The sequence below is a fragment of the Lottia gigantea genome (assembly GCF_000327385.1).
Source record: "Lottia gigantea unplaced genomic scaffold LOTGIsca_1, whole genome shotgun sequence".
NCBI lineage: Eukaryota > Metazoa > Mollusca > Gastropoda > Lottiidae > Lottia > Lottia gigantea.
In genome coordinates, this window is record NW_008706746.1 from 3,948,696 (window position 1) to 3,973,829 (window position 25,134).

General features: G+C 32.0%; 3 protein-coding genes across 3 annotated transcripts; 2 read left to right on the forward strand and 1 right to left on the reverse strand.

Moving 5' to 3' along the window:
• Nucleotides 1-2,044: 2,044 nt before the first annotated feature.
• Nucleotides 2,045-4,877, forward strand: LOTGIDRAFT_227939 (hypothetical protein; the record flags this gene model as incomplete). Its single annotated transcript, XM_009045606.1, has 2 exons — nucleotides 2,045-2,084; nucleotides 2,155-4,877. The coding sequence occupies 2 exons, from the start codon at nucleotides 2,045-2,047 to the stop codon at nucleotides 4,794-4,796; spliced, it is 2,682 nt and encodes an 893-aa protein (XP_009043854.1). The 3' UTR covers nucleotides 4,797-4,877.
• Nucleotides 4,878-6,685: 1,808 nt separating this feature from the next.
• Nucleotides 6,686-16,831, reverse strand: LOTGIDRAFT_177133 (hypothetical protein; the record flags this gene model as incomplete). The annotated part of the gene is made up of 7 exons (XM_009045607.1): nucleotides 6,686-6,742; nucleotides 9,598-9,744; nucleotides 10,505-10,509; nucleotides 10,924-11,122; nucleotides 14,144-14,250; nucleotides 16,400-16,438; nucleotides 16,711-16,831. The coding sequence occupies 7 exons, from the start codon at nucleotides 16,829-16,831 to the stop codon at nucleotides 6,686-6,688; spliced, it is 675 nt and encodes a 224-aa protein (XP_009043855.1).
• Nucleotides 16,832-22,337: 5,506 nt separating this feature from the next.
• On the forward strand, nucleotides 22,338-25,101 carry LOTGIDRAFT_181139 (hypothetical protein). The gene is made up of 6 exons (XM_009045608.1): nucleotides 22,338-22,521; nucleotides 22,888-23,010; nucleotides 23,236-23,306; nucleotides 24,028-24,190; nucleotides 24,477-24,526; nucleotides 24,879-25,101. The coding sequence occupies exons 1-6, from the start codon at nucleotides 22,431-22,433 to the stop codon at nucleotides 24,984-24,986; spliced, it is 606 nt and encodes a 201-aa protein (XP_009043856.1). The 5' UTR covers nucleotides 22,338-22,430; the 3' UTR covers nucleotides 24,987-25,101.
• The last annotated feature ends 33 nt before the right edge of the window (nucleotides 25,102-25,134 follow it).

Below are 25,134 nucleotides of genomic sequence, written 5' to 3' on the forward strand. Positions count from 1 at the left end.
CTGTGACCAAAATACTCTGTGCGTGTATTAATGTGATCAAAATACAGTACATGTATCTGTATTAATGTGACCCTATTTCCAGTAACCAAATTTCCTACATCCTTTCAACTATATACTTTCGAGTGAGACTTATAGACCTTGTCACTGTCCAATCTATTTTAAGATCCCATGCAACCATTTAAGATAGCTAGCCAACTCAAAAACTGTTAATCGAAAAATTGTCAAATTCGAACTTGACCTTGATCTCATCATTGTAAATGATCAAACCAAAATTCATTCTAATGATAAAAATTGTAGTCTCTATTGTGTTCACAAACAAATTTTGACGTATTTTTACAATGTCATGGGCAATAGTTGCAAAAAAACATTAATCGGAAAACGTCAAATAAAACTTGATCAAGTTCTTATCATTATAAATGGTCACACAAGATTCATTAAAATCGACTTAAGGCTATAGTCTTAATTGTGCTCACAAATTTGTACACGTTTTCACGAAGTCAAGGGTATTAATCCCAAACCGTTCATCGAAAAATTGTCTCGACAAAGATCATAAATCATCACACCAAATTTCAGTAAAATCAGATAAAACCATAGTCTGTATTATGTTCATAACATCGTTGGACTGTAATCTAAAAGATAGCTTGTCAGGCAAGGTAATATACACCCACTGGCAGCTTTGATTTGATTCTGAATAAAAATATTTGGCAGTACAGTTACAATCACCAGTATGAAATATTCAACCTTTAGTCATACACTTCTTTTCAACTCTTTGGGGCAATACTGAATAATACTGAGTAAGGGTTATTTCCCTTGTTCTTGAAAACATGTGCAATATTTAGCTCGTGAAAACTCTAGGAGGCAAATATTCAACATTCAGCGCGGGACCGAATAATAAAACCAAGTTTTGTCAAAATCCGACAAGAATCGTGCCTTTTAGTGTTTAGAGCTAAAATTTGAAGCGTTTTCAAGAACGAAGTCAATAACTCCTATGAGTGTTTTCGAGCTACAAATTGAACGCATTTTCAAGAACAAGGGCATTAACTCATACTAAATATTTTTCGATCTTCTGATTTTCAATAGGGTTCATCCTTTTTTTGTCACAATCCGTCAAAAATTGTGTCTTGTAGAGCAGGCCTGTGCAACCTGCGGGTCAACTGCGGCCCGCGAGATGATTTCATGTGGCCCGCGGTGTCATGTAAAATTTGAAGGAAATACGGCCTGCGACCAAATGCTTCTTTGCTCTTGTCACTGTCGGTGTGGCTCGCAGATTATCACTGCCTATTCTGATATCGAAACCCGTTATATCAGCTCTGTTATATCAAAGTATGACGTCCAAATGAATCTAACCAATCAAATCGTTAACGAGGTCTGTGAAACAGTGATTTTACGTCAAATATGTCTGCTATTTGCAATGCACATTGAAATACGTTATTGAATAAATGACTTGAAAAAATTGCATGTTTCTCATTGTTAATTCTATGATCCATTTATGGACGGTTACGTGGCCCACAGCCTACTCGCATCCCCCAAATGTGGCCCGCCGTTGCGGAAAGATTGCACAGGCCTGTTGTAGAGTGTTTACGAGCAATTGTGGACGGACCGACGGACGGACATGGGTGATGGCAATATACGCCCTTCATTTCACGTGGGCGAATAAAAATGATCATGAATTAAATAGCCTAATTTATATTAGGTTTACTTCCGAGCGGGGGCGAATAGCTAAAATTGCCCGAATTTCTAACCTAGTTGTGAAATTTTTGCCCGAAAAACTAGCTTTAGTTTTTAGCAATTGGAAAAGAACGTTAATACAAGACTACCAAAGTTACAATGAATTAACGTCACAATAGGATGGATAGTCGGATTTACGTTGAACCAGTGTAAACATGGACCCTGATAAACAAAATATGTGACGAGAGTTGAAACATCGTGTCCATGCAAAGAGGTAAGTATATAGTTAAAAATATAAAATTAAGAAATTAATGAAAACTCATCTCTGGCTGTCGCCGATCTGCCTTCATAAAACTAATCTGCAGTATTATAGATAATGGGACTTAAAACTCAATTTCATTTCATTTTCTGTCCAGGTAAATCGCCACAAGAGAATGGTAAAGTCTTAAACATAAACGATTTGAGTACATGTGCTATACTTTTTAGGTGGGAATTGCGATACTCACCGTGTCGTTAGACAATGCAATACTCAGATGGACTACGGTTACCAAAACCCACCAATGCAGCAGATCAATCCACAAGGTGGCAGATATCCATCATTACCAAACCATCAATATATTTATCAGAATCAGCCATCAAGTAGCTATTCTCGTCAAAATGATTATATAAGACAAAAGCAGTTACCAAATAGTTTAAATGGGCAAACTCATCATAAAGAAGCACCCCGCGTCATATATGATCCTTACGACCAAAGTATGCTAAGGCAAGGTAGAAAAAGGCCATTCCTTGAAAACAGATCCCCTGAACCGCACCAAGAAGAACCTCAGGTACCTATTCCAACCTGTCAACAATATGTTCAAAATTTCACATCATCACCAAACAGCAAGCTTCAGAATCAAGGTACAGTATACAACGATCCTCAAGCAATCCATTTTAGAACAGAACCACAAGCTCGATACCAATATCTTCCAGAAGGCCACAGGACTTTACAGTTTCCACAAGAGAAGGAACCATCGCTTATCAGCAGGACATATTTAGAGGAATTTCTACCTATTGAACAAGGCATCCAAACGCCAATACCGATCCACGCAAGACCTGAATCAATGGAAGAATTTGAAAGTGAACATCTTAAACCTGGTCCATCAGAAATGTATAATTATTTGCCTGGTACAAGACGCGATCTTTCTTCGGCCTTTAAGCCATACATTAATTCACGTCTAAGGGAGAGAGAGCCTCAAAATCAATCAGGGTGCAGAGAGATGTTTCACTCAAGGCAGTACAATGATAGGCAAACTGGAGAAAAGAAAGATCCTTTTGACAAGAGGCTATTCAATAATCAGTACCATGCTAATACTGCCAATAGAGACAGGTTTATCATTCCCATCAGAGAAAACTCTGAGTTTGAAAACCAAGATAAAAGGAAATTAATTTCCAACAGGGTTCACGTGATAATGGAAGATGTCGATGATCCTTCTGGATTGAACTCTTCTACAAATACACATAAACCTTTGGAAACCTTAGAAACTGCAGAAAGAAGTCAAAATATGGACAAAATTATGTATGCCAAAAGGGTTGCGCATAAATTTGATGATGCTTCTAAGCAAATTATTATTCCCGCCCCTTCCAAGATAAAAGTTCGAACACAGCATGGTCACAAACACCACAAAACATCTCAACTTGCAGGAATGTTGAACCATGTAGCAGCTGGTGCATCCACTTTTGATGGTAATTCCTATTTAGTTCAATCAATGGTAGGAGGAGTGGGTGGTATGAATCCAATGCATACTGCTTATCAACAGCAATACTTTTATCCACCGATTGCCCAACCAGAATACCAATATATTCCCCAGTATGTCACTTACAACCAACCAATGCCTATTACTCCAAGTTATGTTCCTGAAAATGAGTATGGCGGAACATACTTTCAGCTAACTGGAACCAATCATGCATCATATAACCCAGTCAACGCGTATTTACAACAAACATATTCGGAATCTGATTACAGTGGACAATCTTCCCAAGAGGATCTTGGAAGTCATGGAGAGCGTTCAATGATAACAGATGGTAGTAAGAATAAAGATGAAATCCAAGTGTCAATGCCAGAAAAATTAGACACGCCAGCGTTTGGTGAGCATGACCTACTTGGTCTTACACGGAAAGAGTCACGTGAAGATACAATACAACCTAAACCGTCTATAAAAGCTGCAGTTGAGCAGCTTGAAAATAATGTTGAGGACCTGTTTCCTATAATTGAAAGTGAAGTGATGCCTTCAAGAATGCCATTTCCTGAGCAGCCGGAGAACATCCCTGTAAATGAAACTGGTCAAGATTCAATCAAAGGTTTTGACAGAATGTCGACTAATGAATCCTCCAGTCAACCCGATTTTGCACTCCCTGTTGATATCGAAGATGATTTTGAAGATTTTCTTCTCGGCACTGCAAAACCCATGGAGACTGGTATACAGAAATCAGAAAGGCCAAATGAAAAAGACATGTTTGATTTGGATGTGCTGTTTGAAGGCGACTTTTATAAAAGAGATATCATTCAGTACAAATCTTCTGATCATGAGAAATCAGAGGGTTCAAATTTTCCAAACTCTCAAAATACAACCCAAATAGATAGTCAAAACACCTTTCAAAAAAATGTAAAAGATAGGGAAAAGCCAAGTATTAACACTTCTGAAGATAATTATGATGATTTCATTGCTGAGTTGATGGGTGAGACCAGAGTTGCTGGGACTGGGACAGCACATGAGACAGCTGAAGAAATGTCAAATTCAATTCAATCAAGAAATAGAACCCATACACCTTCAGATGGTAAATGTCAAGATGTACAACCACCACAATTTCGTAAAGGAGAAGTGGAAGTCAGTCCAATTTTAAGTAACAGTGGAGCAGCTTCTGAAGATTTCTACAGTGAACTGCTCGAGGATCTCTTAGGGAACGCAGAGATAGATGGAGCTCAAAGTACAATGCCTGAAAATGAAGCAGCTGTTGATTTGAGCTCCAACTGCGACACATTAGTCCATTTTCATGAACCTCCAACTCATAGCCTACAAGACTTAATCAAAGATATGGGAAGCAGCGTATCATCAATTCTCAGTGATATTCTTAGTACCTCACATTGAAAAAAGACTTTGTTCTATTTTAAAATATCAAAAGCAAACAATCTTTCAGAATATTGTAATAAAATAAATATTGATTTACTGAATTACTGAATTATAACACCAGGTATAAAGATTAATAATGTTTATTAATATTTATAATAATGTAGTAATAGAACAATGTGCCAGCAACAGGAAAAAATCATTTTATTTTGATGTATTATAAAGGATTTGTTTCAGTTATTGCAATACATACATCTCAAATTCAGTTATCAAATTCACTTTTCAGAATGAAAATCAATTGGAAACATCACTTGATTGTAACACCCCAGCAATTATGTCATTTGTCATTTCTGACATTACTTATTTTTATTGATTGTATGCATATCATTTGTCACATTTTTTTCTGAAAAATGATACAGAAGGCTGAAATTGAGCTTTAACAACAATTAAGCAATTGATTAGATGGCTATATTCCTTTAAACTATTTCAAAATTTACCAAAGATTAATTCTCAAAGGAACAGAAATGAGACACGTTAAAATCAGAACAAAGAAAATATTGATCAACATAAATGTTTATAATAATGATCATGCATGCAACAATTCACCAAATACAACAAAGGTAGTCTGTGAAAATTTTGGAGTTAATTTTGATGAATATTCTCAAAACTTCAAAAGTAATCAGATCAGGACCAGGTCTATAGATAAGGATAAAATTAAGTTACAGAAGGGAAGGTTGAAGGTTTCAAAATTATAAGCTGACAACTGGAAATACATACCGGTATATAAATGGAATAAATTGAGTATTATTTCACATCTTTAAGTAAAGTTATACTGGTATAGGATACTTGGCCTCCGTAGTTTTTTTACTGGATATTGGCACCATCTATGAATAGTTCAATGCTAGAAACAGTCATATTTCCCGAACCATTTGAATATTGTAGTCTTTTTCTAGTGAAACCATGCATATTATATGATAATGATAAGGATTGGAAGATAAAAATAAGAAAGATTTTGCAAAGTATAGTAAGATACATATGATACATGCTTTATTTATATCAGTATATTTATATTTTACAGAGAGTTATTCAAAGATGAAATTCATAGTTGAAAGTAAAATTTCAGATTTATTGCATACTTTATACTAAAAGTAATTTTGTTTATATTCTACGACAGACATTTTATTTTAATCAAATTAAAGGTGTAACACATTGAAAATCTGCATACAATTGCTATCTACATTGTGCCATAAAACTTTGCGTAAATCATAAAAATTGGCATAAATAACAGTCATTTCAGCAGACAAAACATGGAAATGTAAGATAAATAAAATAGTAGATTAGAATGATCTCTCCAAAACACAAAAGAAAAGAAAAACAAATTGGTATAAAGAGACCTGAAGGGAAACGCCATCAGATAAGTGACTTTTAGTGTAGCTAGGGCTGCAACGATTCCTAAAGTGGCCGATGTATCGCGATTATTTTTTTCTTCCGCAATGCATCGATAAGAAGGAACGAATCGCAGTTCATCGATTCAACGGTGAATCGTTGCAGCCCTAAGTCACATATTACATCATTTCTGAGGACAATCTTGGCAGTGTCTTTCAAGAAAAAGACAAAGAGAGCTGTGATTTTGTAACAATAAAAATAATGACAATAAAGGCAATGAACAGAAGCACTAAGAGATGACATCATACAGAAAACTGCCTCACTAGAATTTGTTCAACTATATTACACATTACTGTGATGAAACTCAGACATCAAATATGTTATTTTTACACCTTTATCTGAGCTCATTAAAATGTCTTGGTAGTGAGCCGATTAGAATATCACACAAAGATCTTTGTCTCTTCATTTTTTTTTTTTTTTTTTTTTTTTTTTTCATTTTTAGTAAACTAGCGCTAGTAAGACAACTAATATTCTTCTTGTTCTTCTTCTTCAGCTGCATCTTCTGGTGGAGCAAAACCATCCTGAAATAACAATACTAATCTTATTCTCTCAGTTTAAACAGCCTTGCATTCCTATTTTAGAACAATGATAACATTGCATGCAAAGTTTCCAAATGTAACAAGAAAGCAGTTCCTTCCTTAGACAAAACCATATAAGTGGTTGCCTAGCAAAATACGCCCACTAACCTGATAAATTTTCAGTATATCAAAGGCAGTCGCCAATCTGTGTCAAATCATACCAAAAATCTAATTTCATAAATTTTGGACATAAACTGCCAACAAATTTTGATGCATTTTTTCTAAGTCAAGGGCAATAACTCAAAGATAGCTTGCCAGGCAAGGTAACATACGCCCACTACTAGCTGTCAGAAATGATAATGCCTAGTCCACACCTACGGCGAATTTTAAATCGGCGAACAAAGCGCCATCATTTTTTGTTTACTTTTCAAATGCTCTGATACGAATTGGTTACGCTTTGGGGACGAATTATTTCCCGATTTGATCAGGCCTTGTTTCGCTTTAAATCACGCTTTGATAAGCTTTATCACGCTCTGATACGATTATCAAGCTCTGTGCATTGTTAAGCTCTATTACGCATTGGAAAATTTCAAAATTGCCGATTTCATGCCGCTCTTGATCAAGTGGTGACAGACCGTGAAGATTGCGGTCCCCGCTTTGAATAAAGCTCTGTTAAGCTTTCCTACGCTTTGAGTCGAGCTTTGCTGAACTTTGTTAAGCTTTGATACGTTCTCGGCGCTTTAATCAATTCGTGACAGAGCACCCAAAAATTTTAAACAGTTTAAAAAATTTTGGCACTTTGCCAAATATCCAGCTTTGCTCAAACCTTTCCAACGATCTATTACGAACCTGGCGCTTTAATCGAGCTTTGTTACGCTTTGGTACCGCTTTGAACGCCGCTTTAAAGCGCCATCAAAGCGCCGTTGGTGTGAACTGAGCATAACAAAATATTAAGTGGCTTAATAATGAATTTTCAAATAATCTATAAGTCAAGGCAAAAACCTGAAACAGTTATCAAATTATCATCAAATTCAAACATGAACAATGTCTCATTACTGTACACACAAGGGCAATAACTCTGAAACTGTTCATCCGATTATTAACAAGATCTCATTAATATGTATACCAAGTTTCATCAAGATCAGATAAAAATTGTAGTCTCTATTGTTCCTACAAGCCAAATTTGACACGTTTTTACTAAATCAAGGGCAATAACTCTGAAACCAGCCATCCAATTATCACCAATTTTGAACTTGATCGAGATCTAATCAAGATATACATGCATATTAAGTTTCATTAAGATCAGATAAAAACTGTTGTCTCTAGTGTGCCTACAAGCCAAATTTGACTCGTTTTACTAAATCAAAGGCAATAACTCCGAAACCATTATTACCAATTTCGAACTTGACCGAGATCTCATAAATATATACATGCAAGTTTCATCAAGATCGGAAAAAATTGCAGCCTTTATCGTGCATACAAGCCAAATTTAACACATTTTTACTAAGACAAGGGCAACAACTCTGCAACTGTTCATCCGATTATTACTAATATCCAATATCCAATATCCAATGAGATCTCATCATGATAAATGATCACGCTAAATTCAAATTTAAATCGAGTGAAAACTGTAGTCTCTATTGTGTTCACAAACAAATTTTGACACGTTTTTCCTAAGTCAAGGGTAATAACTCAAGATAGCTTGCGATGCAAGGTAACATACGCCCACTGGCAGCTGTCAGAAATAATAAAACAGTGACTAGTGACTAAAGTACGAATTTTCTCATATTGAAGAAATTTTATTAGTTTGAATTCAATTACATATATATATATGCCAGTTATTTATGCTGAATAATTCAGAAATAATAAAACAGTCTTTAGTGACTAAAGTACGAATTTTCTCATATTGAAGAAATTATTTATGCTGAATAATTCCACAAAAGTTTTTAAAATCAATAATTTATCAATAACCCAAATATCAATTAAATCACACAGCTCTAATCAAGGGCAATAAACAACTTTTGACGCGTGTTTACAAAGTCAAGAGCAATAACTCAAAAGATAGCTTGCGTTGCAAGGTAACATACGCCCACTGGCAGCTGTCAGAAATAATAAAACAGTCTTTAGTGACTAAAGTACGAATTTTCTCATATTGAAGAAATTATTTATGCTGAATAATTCCACAAAATTTTTTAAAATCAATATCAATAACCCAAATACAACAAACAATTAAATCACACAGCTCTAATCAAGGGCAAAAAACAACTTTTGACGCGTGTTTACAAAGTCAAGGGCAATAACTCAAAAAATGTTCATCAAAAATATCTCTAGTTAGAACTTGTCCGAGATCTTATAAATTCCAATGATCACACCAAGTTTCATCAGAATCTGTTGAAAACTGTAGCTTCAATCCTGCTCACAAACTATTTTTAACAAATTTTGACGTGTTTTTACAAAATCAAGGGCAATAACTCAAAAACCGTTCATCAAAAATGCGTCAAATTCAAACTTGACCGAGATCTTATCAATCCAAAGCATCACACCAAGTTTTATCAAAATCAGATGAAAACTGTAGTCTATATAGTGCTCACAAGAAATGTTGACGGACGGACAGACCGACGGACAGGGGCGACATATTCATGTGGGCGTATAAAAAACTGTAGTCTCTATTGTGTTCACAAGCCAATTGTGGACGGAGGGACTAACATTATAATGTGGGCGTATAAACACAGACTAAAAGCGTTTTCATAATAGCTACATTATACTCATTGAAACAGTTAATAGACAATTCGAAATTGTTTTTCTAAACTAAGAAAGTAGATACTAATCAGTATTTTATTTCAAAATCATCAGATTACCTCTGTAGCATACAAAATTTCCATAATTTTATCAATTGGGGAAACACCTTCATTTTCTTGGCACAAAACTTCGATATCTCTTAATTTACCAAAATAAAAATCTCTCTCCTTTTCTAAACCTTCTTTTTCAATAGTTAACTGTGAAATCTGCAATAGAAAAGATAGCTTGCCAGGCAAGGTAACATACGCCCACTAGCAGCTGTCAGAAATGATAAAACAGTTTTTAGTGACTAAAGTACGAATTTTCTCATATTAAAGATTTTATTAAATCACACAGCTCTAATATGAAGTGTGAAATCGTTGAAAATTCTAAATTTACAAAATCTCATCAATATGAATAAAACGAAGTAAAACTCCATTCATTTCATTTCATTCACCATAAAAATTACATGAAATCTGTTGTCTCTATTGTGTTTATGAACAAATTTTGAAGCATTTTATCTAAGTCAAAGAGGACAAGAACTCAAAAACTGTTCATTGAAAATCGTCAAATTTGAACTTGATCAGGATCTCAATATAAATGATCACACCAAATTTCATTAAAATCAGTTCAAAACTGTAGTCTCTATTGTGTTCACAAACAAAATTTGACGCGTTTTTCCTAAGTCAATCGCAATAACAAAAAAACTGTTCATCGAAATATCGTCATATTCGAACTTGATCAGGATCTCATCAATATAAATGATCACATGAAATTTCATTATAATCAGTTGAAATCTGTAGTCTCTATTGTGTTCACATAAAATGTTGACAGACCGATGGACAGGGGTGATGGCAATATACGTAAAATAAGATATAGAGAAATATTATGACATTGAAAAGTGTTACACCCTTTCTACCCCAATTTTAGGCTACTGCAGGCAATGAAAGAAATTTTTACCAAGAAACATTTACACAATAAACTCACCTCAGCTTTTAATTCTTCATTCACTACATCACCATGATCATGATTTTGTATTCTTTGTACTGAAGCTTTAGGTGAAGGTTTAGTTGAGGGCTTTGATACAGCTAAAATAAATTTGGTCAACTTATGATTTCCAAAATAATATTATGTGATCAAAGAATTTCATACTGGAAATTTGAGTCATAAGCTTCTACCTATACTCTGAATAACTGTTACAATTCTTGATTACAATCTGTTAACTGATAGTCATATCCACTGTGATAATCCAACTAATGACAATATATCTGTTATACATAATTTGGGGAATACATTTTTCTTATTAAACTTGCTGTCTCTATAAAAGTATTTTGGTATCCACATAAGGGATGAGTGTAATAGATATTACATGTTTCAGGAGATTTTCAACTGGATTGTCTACTGACCTCTAGTGGGTGGTGTAGTTTTAGGGGGTTTATTAAATGCTGTTGTTTTCGCTGGAGCTCCTACAGCTTGCCCACTCCTTGAAGATAATGGATCATATTCTTGACCTGAATAATTTGCATCGAAAAACTTTTTAAACCACTGGACAAATTCAAAATTATCTTGAAATTTTCCTTTCACTAATCTTTCAACAGGAATCACCTGAAACCAAGAAATAACTATATGTGTTTATTATTATTTCAACATTAGAGACAAAGACATTTTGGAATTTTTCTACCAGGCTCAAAAATTCAGAAACATGCCTACGTTAGGTAAGCTGCAAATATAACAAATTGACTGCAACAGTACAGAGCATAACTACTACATTTCAGTCCAAATGCTTTTATGGAACCTTGAAATATTTCAAATGATCAAACTAGATTAAAAGTTCACTCCTTCTTTTTCCTGATATTTTCATTGTAATCTAGAATGTTTTTTACCACCTCCCAATCCATTTTAAGGGTTAAGTCTGCAAGTGAGTCTAGTTTTCTACAAAAGGCAATTTTCATAAACAGTGAGGTTAAATAATGAAATGAATAATAAGAGAAGTAAAAGGTGAAAATCATGCAAAATAAAAAAGTGTACTACAACAAGCTTGCTATAAACAAAAGGTATCATGAAAATGCAGGATTCTCTTCAAAAGATTTACAAGATTAATTCTGAGAAGTTGTGTTCCAAATTAGATATTTTTCATCAAAATAATTTATATTTGAGAATCAAGCATGTTTCTAACATGTAATCATTTTAAACTAATTGTGAATCAAAGCCAACTATATACTTCAATGAGATAAAAAAAAAAACAAATTTCACAAGGGTATAGGAGTCTAAATAATTGCTACTCCAGCAACGTTACATTGTACCATGCAGATATTCACAGATGAAATAACAGTCTGCACTTTATATAACTTGCATATCTAATTGTTTTTGTTACTAGATAACAAATTTTCATTCTGACGAGTGATCCACAACTTTGATGGCAACCATTTTGAGACACTTTTATTTAAAATAAATCAATGTTAAAGTAAAAGATCATGCTGACTTTGTTTCCATTGAGGAAAAAATGTGCAGCAAGACATAAAATGTTGTTTCTCTCAAAGTCATTTGGTTGGGCTCTTCTTTATATGTAGCTACTATTTATATATGTATCTATATATGTATAACTATTTTAATGATATGTAGCTACAATAATTGTTTTTATATGTAGCTACAGTATTGTTTTTATGGTATGTAGCTACAGTAATTGATTTTATGATATGTATCTACAATAATTGTTTTTATGATATGTAGCTACAGTACTTGTTTTTATATTTAGCTACAATAATTGTTTTTATATGTAGCTACAATAATTGTTCTTATGATATATAGCTAGAGTAATTGCTTTTATATATAGCTACAATAATTGTTTTCGTGATATGTAGCTACAATAATTGTTTTCAGGATAATTAGCTACAATAATTGTTTTCATGAAAATTAGCTACAATAATTGTTTTCATAATTAGCTACAATAATTGTTTTCATAACTAGCTACAATTGTTTACATGATATGTAGCTACAATAATTGTTTTTATGACATAAAGCTACAATAATTGTTTTCGTGATATGTAGCTACAATAATTGTTTTTATGATATAATGGTACAATACTTGTTTTCATGTGTAGCTACAATAATTGTTTACATAATATGTAGCTACAATAATTGTTTTTATGATATGTAGCTACAATAATTGTTTTCATAATATAAAGCTACAATAATTGTTTTTATGATATAATGGTACAATACTTGTTTTTATGATATAAAGGTACAATAATAGTGTTGATGATGTGTAGCTACAATAATTGTTTTTATGATATACAGCTACAATAATTGTTTTTATGATATGCAGCTACAACAATTGTTTTTATGATATGTAGCTACAACAATTGTTTTTATGATATGTAGCTACAATAATTGTTTTTATGATATGTAGCTACAATAATTGTTTAATGTATCAAATGAAAACTGTAGACTAAGTGAATAATAATTTCATTTTGTATGTTTTGGGAAATTGATTTTCACTTCAAGTGCTGAATGATTGTTTACTTTAATTCTTGTATCTGACCTGGATTCCTCATTCAACCCTCTCAATCTTAGAGCACAGGTATAAATCTTATTAGCAAGCCCAACACAAAAATGAAATGATTACAGTTTTAAGTAAGAAAAGAATTAAATGATAAATCACTCAGCCCTAAAAAAGATATTCATGCAGATGAGATTTTAAAAATCAGTACCATATATGCCCATATAAAAATTTGAGTTTAAACAACTGAGACCCAGAAGATAAATTTCAAAAGAAAATTTTCAATAGCATTGTAAATTTACAATGTTGTATGAGTCCTATAATACATGAAACTTAAAAGGTGATTTCCACAAACTGCATTAATGATGTTATTGTAAAAAACTTTACATTCATGTTTATTGGTTTCCTACTTGGTCGGTTTGGTGCTTTACAGCTTAGCAGTGTACTTTTTGGTGTCAAGAGTCTTGACTTAAGACATAATCAGAAAATAACCTCTCAGAAATATGTCAGACAAAATATAAAAAATTAAAAGCAGATACATGTATTTAAAATATTAGACATAATTAGAAAAATAAATATCTTAGTATTACTATTAAGAGACAAAATTGCAAAAACATTTTTAAATGTTAGACATAATAACCTCTATATATATAATATGCTAATAATATTTAATATATTAGATACGATTAGAAGTTACCTCTATAAAATTATAACATTATTAGACATGATTTTATGAAAATATTAAATAGTATTTTAACTATTAGATATGATAAGAAAATACTTAACTATACTTAGTATTTTCATATACTGGTATTCATATTTATTATCTATTTTGTTATAATACTTTTATAAACAGAAAAGCTCAGTAAAGTAAAAGTGAAAAATTTGAAATCAATTGTTACAGGATTATCTTATTGTTTTAAATCAATTCTGTCTGTAAATCATAATGAATCAAATTGAGATTACCTAAATACAGATGTTTTCTCATTTATTACATAGCACTTCAAAGAAATTCTTAATTTGTAGAAATCAGCTTTTTTTAGTCTATTAAAATAAAGCCTTGAAATTGATAAAATGATGATGTACGACACCAAATGTCTTGTAAATGGCTCCAGCTAGCCACCTACCTTATCTACCCCCAGCCGTGTGAAACTAGCTTGAAGGAACTTGAAATTGGTAATATACTCATATTCTAATTTTGTGTTAAATTTGATTTTCCTCAAAGGAATGGAGTCTGCAATAAAGAACAAACTAATTGCAATTCCAATTTGAAAATTTGTATGTATCTGTGTCTGTGTCAAGAGTTTTCCAAGAGACCTGAAACCATTCAACAATCAACATATTAGTAAATAATTAGTAATGACCTGGAGAAAAATTACCATATTAATAAATAACCTGCTGCAATCAAAACAATAATAACAGTGACCATATCATTACAATATAACCATCTGCAAACCAAGTATATGCAAATTGTGCAAATATGTTATTAAGTAAGTTGAAATTTTCAGCTGCACATATATATCTTAAATTCTATCTTTTGATAGTCTTACATATGGCAAGTTATCTTAGTATCTTTAATTTAATCATGTTTTAAAATAGTATTGCTTAAATCATTACCAGATGTACCAATATATAGATTACACTGGTTGTTTTCTTTTGATAGAATGAAGTCCTGAATTGGGTTTTATCTTAAGATAAATAAAGACAAACTTGTGATATGACATAAGGATTATCTTTGAATCAACTAATTAGTTAAATACCAGATACCAGGCAAAACCAATCCTGCATCGATGATATAATTCTAATTTATGTAAGCTTAGATATTCATTGTTGGAAGAATTATAATTTTAACAAAAGTTGAACAAATCCCTTCATATGAAATAAATAATTATGAAAGTGTGAATCTCAATATGCAGCTCAAAATTCCAACTAATTGGGCAAAAGTGTAGTCTAACACATAAACAACATAAAACAACAAAGCAAGCACGAACAATTAAGCAAGCAGGTGGTCAGGGTGCATGCTAGTTAGTAAGAATAGCGAGTGAATTAATGTAAACTGCAGTCCCTTGTTGTCTTTCATCTGATAATCTTCAGCCTCACCTTATCCACACTACATTTCTTGAAGGAGTTTTGCAGTGCCTTGAAATTAGCAATGGATTCATGTTCAAGTTTTGTGTTGAACTTAATTTTTTTCATTAGAATACAACCTGAAACATATTTAAGATGAATGTACACAAAGAAATGTTAAAACCTGAAAATCAAATTAATATAAGATGTATTGTGGACCACCATTTATCATCCTATAAAAAAGAACATACCATACAGTTAACATTGATTCTTTTACATAAAACAATAAACAATAATAAAACAAGCAGCTGCACAATCAGTCTGGGCCAGCACAAGAAAAGGTCAAATTGGTACAGATACAGAAGCAAAACTTATCTTGAATATTACCTTCATACTTTTTGTATCACATTCCAAATTTTATCTAATTCGATAAGAATTTCACATAATTCTACGTTTCTCGGTAACTTGTGATGTACCCAGATTACAAATTTAGCTCCAATGTACACACAATGTCATAAAGATCAAATTATAAATGGCATCCAAATGACCCAAAATTACTTATGCATGATAAATAAGCTTAAAAATTTAATTGCACTTGATATTATAAAGGACTTATAAAGAGATTTGGACATATTTTTGGAATGTTTTATTTTCATAACTATGGGCAGAATAATTAAATTAAGCTTTTATGTCATATTCAGCAATAACTTTCTTCTGATGTTTATTTTTTGCAAACTGCAAAATCAGTGACTTCTTATGCCACTAAAATCATCTTTCACTTAAAGGGATACTGCGTCTTAGAATGAACATAAAATTTAAGAATTTTAAACTTGGCCAATAAGAGCATATTTTCATCAGTAGATATACCTGGTGTCATAAATAACATAACAGGATCCTAATATAATCTGATAAATCTAAAACTTAATAATTATTCATAAATATGCAATTAACTATTGAAAAATGCTTAATATCAAGACTAAGCATTTTCAGTAATTACTTAGTTTTATGAATTTTCCAATTTTCGAGATTTTACAGGGATTCTGTTATAACTTTATGACACCAGGTAAGTTCACTGATGAATATATACTCATATTGACCATTCTTGAGAATTAAATTTTATGTTCATTTTAAGATGTAGTATCACTTTCAGTTTTGTGATTAAGGGTTACAGGAATTGATCTCCCCATAAAATTGTGTTTAGTTCTTTGGACTTTCAACTGTCTGACCTAAATAACTATACTGAGACCAAAATATAGAGTCAGTAATTTTCTGACTTCTTGCCAACATTGTGCATTCACAGATATAGGAAATCTTACCTGGAAATAATAGATCCATAAACTGGCAGTATGCAGCTCCTGTAATAGAGATGGAATCAAATGTTTGTTCACATTCATACTTTGAAGACAATCATTCAATGAAATAGGAGTTGAGACTTTTTACCAGGGACCATCCTCATTACAAGACATCTTCTTCCTACCAGTTTGATAAGAATACTTCAATTATATCCATCACGCATCTAAACAGCATGAGATGAATTCTTTTGAACATGTTTGTAAAAAAACCCTAAGAAATTTGAATTTCTTATACCAGTACCATACTATGGCACCATAATTAAAATTTGACTAACCTGAACATAATTCTTCTATTTTAGAGTAATTTGTTTCCAAAGAATCATTCACCCATTTTAATATATCATGACGACTTAGATTTTCTGCTGTAGCATTGGTACTGTATACATTGACTGCCATATTAATCTGTTACTTGTCTATCTACAATACATCATAGAAAATAAATCAATAAAAAAAACACCATTAGTTACTGTCAATATTTACTTCTTATTTCATGCATTAACAATGATGGAACTTTGAAATTACAAGAATAATTGCTCACAATTTGTCCAATATTAGTCTATTAGAGGTGTCACTATTAATTTGACATTGAACCCTAAAGATAGTTTGCCAGGCAAGGTAATATACGCCCACTGGCAGCTTTTATTTGGAATAAAAATATTTAGCAGTACAGTAATAATCACCAGTATGAAATATTCAACCTTCAGTCATACACTTCTTTTGAACTCTTTAGAGCGATACTGAATAATATTGAGTATTAGTTATTGCCCTTGTTCTTGAAAACATGTTTAATTTTTGGCTCGTGGAAACTCTAAAAGGCAAATATTCAATCTTCAACACGGGACTGAATAATAAAACCAAGTTTTGTCAAAATCCAGTAAGAAGATTGAATATTTGCCTTCTAGAGTTTTCACGAGCCAAATATTATCATGACTACAAGCCAAATTTGTAGGATTTTGACACAATCAAGGGTAATAACTCAAAAACCATTCATCTGATTATGACAAAATTCAAACTTGACCGATATCTCATCAATATATACATGTATACTAAGTTTCATCAATATCGGATAAAAACTGTAGCGTTCATTGGTCATACAAGGCAATTTTAACGCAATTTTACTATGTCAAGGGCAATAACTCTGAAACTGTTCATCCGATTATTACCAATTTCGACCGAAATCTCATCAATATATACAAGCATACTAAGTTTCATCAAGATCGGATAAAAATTGCAGCCTTTAGCATGCATACATACGTGTTTTCCTAAGTCATGGGCAATAACTCTAAAATCGTTCATCCGATTATTACCAATTTCGAACTTGACCGAGATCTCATCAATATATACATGCATACTAAGTTTCATCAAGAACAGATAAAAATTGCAGCCTTTATCGTGCATACAAGTCAAATTTAACGCATTTTTACTAAGTCAAGGGCAATAACTCTGAAACCGTTCATCCGATTAATTCCAATTTCGAACTTGACTGAGATCTAATCAATATATACAAACCAAGATTCAAGATCAGATAAAAACTGTAGCCTCTATCATGCATACAACAAATGTAGACTGACGAACGGGGGCAACAGCAATATACGTCCACATTTCAATGTGGGCGTATAAAAACTAATCTGAGTCTAATTTTCAATTCAACTTGACAGACCAAAATATCATGAGGTTAAATTGGTAGTAGTCTTAAATTACACTTGTCAAAGATATACAAAATGTCAAATTCAACACACTATCAAACCTAGACCTGACATGTTCTTTCAAGGTTTACTAAGTAAACAAATAACCAAATAAAGAAACTTAAGTTCAAAGAATATGGAAGGGAATCTGTAAAGAAAAAAATATAAAAAAGGGGCCTGGAAATATAATGCTATGAGTATCATATTTAAAAGGCACAATTTAGAAATAATCAAAGAATAAGCTATTTGCATATGAAATCATTGAACTACCAAACTGTTGGCACAGATGAAGCTTTTAGTGTTGATAGGATATGCTCAATTTTATTATTATGAAACTTGAAATCTACAGAGGAAATTATTGAAGATTATAATAGCTTCATGACAATTTAAAGACAGTGACCTACTGTAATTTAGAAGTATAAGCCAAGGTACATCTAAAAAGTCCATCCAGTCATAAAAATTTGTCAAAATCAGACGATTCTGAATTAAACGGAGGTTTTCTAGCCTTTTTATGTGTATCAGGGACACCTTTGACTTCAATTTAGGACATTCCAATTCTTCGCCTGATGCCTGTGGTTCCTACGATTACAATTATTTATATTTTACATATACCATAATAAAACAACCATTATGATTATTCCAGTAGAATATATTTTTCAAATATAAACTATTTCTTCTGGCATATTTTTCAATTACAGAGTGATTTGAAAATGTGATAATCACTACGCTGTTCTAGCCAATCAAAATCAATCTTAAGACAGTGTCATGTTCCTTTGCCAATTTTCCAGGTAATAATATGTCAGCCTTTAATGGCCAAGTCAATGTTCAACTCATGGAAGCTACCAGACAATTGCCAAGGTTTCATGTTGGCATGAAATTTACATTATTTCAAGCTCTAAACCTCAAAAGAAAATTGTTAAAGCAGACTGTATCTTTAAGAGCTGAGCATTTGCAAAGACATCTTTAATTAAAAAGTGAATTTGTCATTGTGCCAGTAGGAAGTTGTTAATGTTACACAATAAATTATCATAGGCCTAGTAGGCCTATTGTAGATCTTACTCAGTCAAGTAACCTAATTTCGTGGAAACCTATTATTCGTGGATTTCCGGAAAGGGCCTTGCGCGACCTCCGCATTAGTTTGTTTTGATAAACATGGGTTTTCTCTACAATATCAGCTAGTAGAATGAATCCAGTAGTTTCAAGCAAGGTAAAATGTATTAATGTATACTTTGACAAATACAAAATGGCGGATTTCACTTATTACCAAACGTCACCATTTTTTATCGGCCGAATTTCCTTATAATCCCAAGCTGTAATCGGAATTCCAAGTGTCATCTGCTAGAATGTAGTCCAAGGAATGAAGTCACATGATCAACTAGCAGATTCCGTGTCAGCAGAAAATTATTATGGAACACAAAGGGGACCATATTCTTATGTTGTTTCAGTGACTTTTGGCAATAAATCACGCTACGTATCATATTTTGTCAGTCACTATTTTTTTTTTAAATCGTGGTTCTTTGAAGGAATTGTCACTAGTTATAATGAATTGATATTAAAGATAAATACTAAGAGAAGTTAATTATACCACCCGGTATCCATACAATGTGTTTTTCTAGACTTATTTATAGATCAAACATTGTACACGAAAATAGATGATGCATTCTGCCGCCGTTGCGGAGTTGGTTGTTCATGAAATATGGGTCAAAGTGAAGGATTCATAAAGAAAATTGAAATAAAACAATTTTAATTATTTTGTAGAATATCTGAGGAAACCTCTAAGACATAAAAATTTTTTTCCTTTTGTTTTTAACTTTGACGAAATTCAGTGTTGAATCCTTCTATCCACGAAAATAGGTTACACCACTCTATACAGTCAAGTAACCTAATTTCGTGGAAACCTATTATTCGTGGATTTCCGGAAAGGATTAATAATTTACATGAGCGACCTTGCACGACCTCTGCATTAGTTTGTTTTGATAAACATGGGTTTTCTGTACAATATCAGCTAGTAGAATGAATCCAGTAATTTCAAGCAAGGTAAAATATAATAATTTTGTATACTTTGACAAATACAAAATGGCGGATTTCACTTATTACCAAACGTTACCATTTTTTATCGGCTGAATTTCATTATAATCCCAAGCGGTAATCGGAATTCCAAGTGTCGTCTGCTAGAATGTAGTCCAACGAATGAAATCACGTGATCAACTAGCGAGTTCCGTGTCAGCAGAAAATTTCTATGGAACACAAAGTGGAACATATTCTTATGTTGTTTCAGTGACTTTTAGCAATAAATCACGCTACGTATCTTATTTTGTTAGTCACTATTTTTTTTTAAATCGTGGTTCTTTGAAGGAATTGTCACTAGTTATGATGAATTGATATTAAAGATAAATACTAAGAGAAGTTAATTATACCACCCGGTATCCATACAATGTGTTTTTTTAGACTTATTCATAGATCAAACTTTGTACACGAAAATGGGTGACGCATTCTGCCGCCATTGCCGAGTTGGTTGCTCATGAAATATGGGTCAAAGTGAAGGATTCATAAAGAAAATCGAAATAAACCAATTTTAATTATTTTGTAGAATATCAGAGGATACATACTAATTTTTTTTTTGTTTTTTTTAACTTTGACGAAAATTCAGTGTTGAATCCTTATATCCACGAAAATAGGTTACACCAATGTACTAAACTAGATTCAACAATTGTTACATCTAAAAAATAGGCTAAATGTTAATGATGCTGAGTCTCAGTCTAGCATATGATAATTTTCACTATTCAATATAAATAAAACAATGTGTTCCGGCACTTATGTTTGTTGACGTTGTTGCCAGTGTTTTGGTGAGTGATCAATTCAATGCATTTTCAATCAAAGGATAGGACATAAAATTTTCAATCTTTTACACTCACTTTGCTGGAAAATCTGGGTTCTGAATCAGTGATAACGGAATAAACAACAGGGTAACTTTCCAGGATAACTTACCAACAATTTACAAAACAGTTTGTGATTGTGAAAATAAAAATATCACTGTCAAAATAATTGTGTTTTAGGTGAATCACCGGCGTTTGATAAGAACTTTACGCACCCTTTTTCGGCTCAAACTGCAAGGCTCCGTCTGTTCCGGTTAAAACTCTTGATCATCAAGACCTAAATCATAACCAAGCACACTCTTCTATTAAATATAGTCAGGAAACACGCGTCTACAACGACGATTGCTTAAAAATTCAACTCTAATCAAGCTTGTAATGCGAATGTTTGTGAAGTTTACAAACTAACAAAAAAGCATGATTATATTTCTAATTTCACTTGGATGTATAAGTTACCATACATTATACATTGATCGATACATTAAGAAAATTAAAGATTGATTAAAATTCTACAAATGTACGAAACAAATAGACTTTAGGGTATTCTGGTAAATATCGTTCCCGAGGGTTTTAGTTTAAAGCACGGAATTTATTATATTATAAAAACAATTTCCATAAATTTTAATTAAAATGTGACTTGCAATCTAAGCAAAAGTTTCATATTACAAATTTCAAGACGACATCAGGTCGATCTGAGCGAAAAACCAGTATGGTACTGAAATATGATTTTTTTTAAAAGTTCAAGGGAGGTGATTATACCAAAAATCAAATATTGATTAAATTGAGATTACCTTTGATCAATCTATCAGAGACACCATTATAGACTACCGTCTAAAAAAATAAATTTGATTCAGGGAGATTTCTTAAAAAAATAAATTAATCCAGATTTGGCTATGGAATGAAAATTATTCTAGAAAATTTAGAAATGTATGTATGCAGTAAGCAAAATTTTGTGTACTAATTGTTTGGGCAGTTTAAACTAGTTTTGGTGTTTGGCTTCATAAAGACTCGATAATTTTAGTTGAAACCTTTTTAGAGACATATTTCTCGACAACTATATTTTAATTTGTTACATTAGTTTTCCAGGCTAGTCCTAATACTTTTAGAATGATATCTAGATCTACAAGTGACAGAGTGTACGTATCAGACATCCTTCCCCCACTACATGCGCTAACAATGCAGAAAAATGTTTTTATTTACATATATAAATTGCTTCTCAGATTATGACATTCATAGAAGTCTACTTCTAGTCGTTTTTTTTTTTTTTTTTTTTTATAATATATTGATTGATTATTTTTCTAAATCATACCATACTGCGGCAATGCTTTAACTCTACTGCGGTATCACCATACCATCCGGAAGTTGACATTTTGCACTATCATAAACGATTTCTTAATAGTTAATATCAAGAGGGGGGTATTTCATATTATATTTACGATGGAGTGTTTGATAGGGTTACAGGGAAAAGATTTTATACTTGTGGCATCAGACACAATGTCTGCAAGAAGTGTAGTGTCCATGAAACAAGGTAAAGTATTTGTTAACAGTGAACACTGAATTGTGAACAATACATACGATACATAGCCTATACAGTCGAGTAACCTAATTTCGTAGAATATCTGAGGAAACATCTAAGACATCAAAAAAAAATTTGGTTTTTTTAACTTCGACAAAATTCGGTGTTGAATCCTTATATCCACGAAAATAGGTTACACCACTGTATAACTTAAGGATTTAACATCGAATTTCGTCAAAATTAAAAAGAGCAATTTTTTTTTCATGTCTTAGGTAGTGCATATAAACAGGGTTTTCATGCATTGACATACCTACTACTTATCGAATATGCAGAAATTGAAAAGATCTTGTTAACTATTGCAATCATTTACTTTTACAGATCAAGACAAAATGTTTCCTCTAAGTGATAAATTGTTAATGTTGGTATGTGGAGAGTCAGGTGATACAGCTCAGTTTGCTGAGTATATTGCTAAAAACATTCAACTGTATAAGATGAGAAATGGTAAGTAATTCTTCTTAATATAACACAGTCTTGTTAACACAATGTGATTTATTGAATGACAATCTATATGTTGTTGTCGCTTGATATTTTTTCTGTTCTCAAAATATGATGTCATGATCTCATCATAAAAAAAAGGCTATTAAGAAAACAAAATAAGTTGTAACTCATAGTGTCACTCTCACCTGATTGAATTTAAAAATACAGTGATTTCATGTATTTTAACAGGTTATGAACTGTCTCCACATGCAGCTGCCAACTTCACTAGAAAACAACTAGCAGATGCCTTAAGAAGTCAGGTAAGATGTGTAATCAGCGGATAATCTCTGTGGTATGGCAGTTAACATACTCCTGTTTGAAATAGAAATCTCTCAAGACTTCATAGAAGTTATAATCATTTCCCCATGTAAATGTATTGCTGATATTATGGTATCATTTGAATTCCAATCTAAAGATTAAAACTGATAGTTTTTATGAGGTTTATCAGATAGTAAACAATATTTAATAAATATTAAGATTTCATGGTTTTCTACGGAGCCCCTTAAGCGCAATTTTCAACACTTTTTATTATTATTTCGTTTAAACGAAATAATTAACGAAATAATAAATAAATATGTTTTCAAATATTTTGGAATTTTTATTCTTTTAAATTGTTCAATATTTTGTATGAATTAGCTATTATTATTATTATTACTATTAATGATATGTGTAGGGAAATTTATGCAGTTGATTTATGTGTCGAATTTTTAATGCATATATTTTTTCTCAGATTGAAATGAAATTTGGTGTGATTATCTATTATAATAAGTCCTTCGTCAAGTTTAAATTTGTCGATTTTTGCGATGAACGGAATGAGAGTTATTGCCCTTTACTTAGTAAAAATGCATCAAAATTTGTTGGCTTGAGAACACGATTGAGGTGACAATTTATGTAAGAATTTTATGAAATTTTGTACAGATCAGATTTTTGATACTATTTGACATAAATTGGCGACCACTTGATATATGTGATATATTTTAGACACCCTACAATGTAAACATGTTACTAGCTGGCCATGATAAAGAAGATGGTCCAAGTTTATATTATATGGATTATTTAGCATCATTAAATAAAGTGCCATTTGGTGTCCATGGTTATGGTGGTTTTTTCTCCTTATCAGTTATGGATAGATACTATCAAAAAGGTATATTGCATTGAGTTAATATCCATAAGCATCATGTAAATACAGTACTTATTTATATTAGTTTGTACAGGTTTCAAATGAGATGAAAAGAGATTATGAAGTTTGTAATATAAACACAATTGTATGAAGGAGTTAGTCTGAAAATTGTCAAATCAAGTCTCTGTTAGCTAAACTTATTCACAACATTTTAAATGAGTCTGGGGAATTTTAATATTTCTGACAAATTGAGAAAAAAAAAATCTATTAAATTTTGTTATATATATATCCCTATTTTTTTTTTTATTAGATATGAATCAAGATGAAGCTATGAAGTTATTACAACAATGTATAGATGAGGTAGAATGCTTTGTTTCTATGCTTTATTACTTCAACATTTTATTCATCATCTTCTAAAGGAGAAGTATACCATAAATTGAGTTAAAATGTCACTCAAGGATTATTCATCATCTGGTTGAATCAAAAAAGAAATCAGCATATCCACAGCTGAGGTAGAAAAAAGATCCATCAGATTTGTGTAATATGACCTTGTCCTACTTTTAACCAGTCATAAATGTACAGTTGTGTATGTTTTGGGTTTGTAAGGTGATAAAACTCAATTTATGTGTGGGTGTTAATTCTGAGGCGAGCTTTAAAATGCTGTTAATTCGTAGCCTGAACACATTTAATTGAAAATCTTTTTCTTTTCCAGTTATCAAGAAGATTTATTGTGAATTTACCCACATTTAATGTTCGAGTAGTGAACAAAGATGGAATTAAAAACCTAGGAATTCTGAAGGCAAAACCGACATCATCTTAAGTGACTACATAAACATTAGTGCAGATTAAAGTGCATCAGTTGACATTAAAATCATTCATATTATATGTTGATTATATTCATTTCTGGCATCAAATAAAGTGTTAATGCTGTTCTCCTTATGGGTATTGAATTTATTGTTATCAACCCA

What these genes read in the sequence shown, in the direction of transcription:
- LOTGIDRAFT_181139 (XM_009045608.1), top strand. Translation starts at nt 22,431, where the DNA reads ATGGAGTGTTTGATAGGGTTACAGGGAAAAGATTTTATACTTGTGGCA. An exon ending in TGTAGTGTCCATGAAACAAG is followed by an intron (nt 22,522 to 22,887) that starts GTAAAGTATTTG and finishes TTACTTTTACAG; the next exon opens with ATCAAGACAAAATGTTTCCT. An exon ending in GGATAGATACTATCAAAAAG is followed by an intron (nt 24,191 to 24,476) that starts GTATATTGCATT and finishes TTTTTTTATTAG; the next exon opens with ATATGAATCAAGATGAAGCT.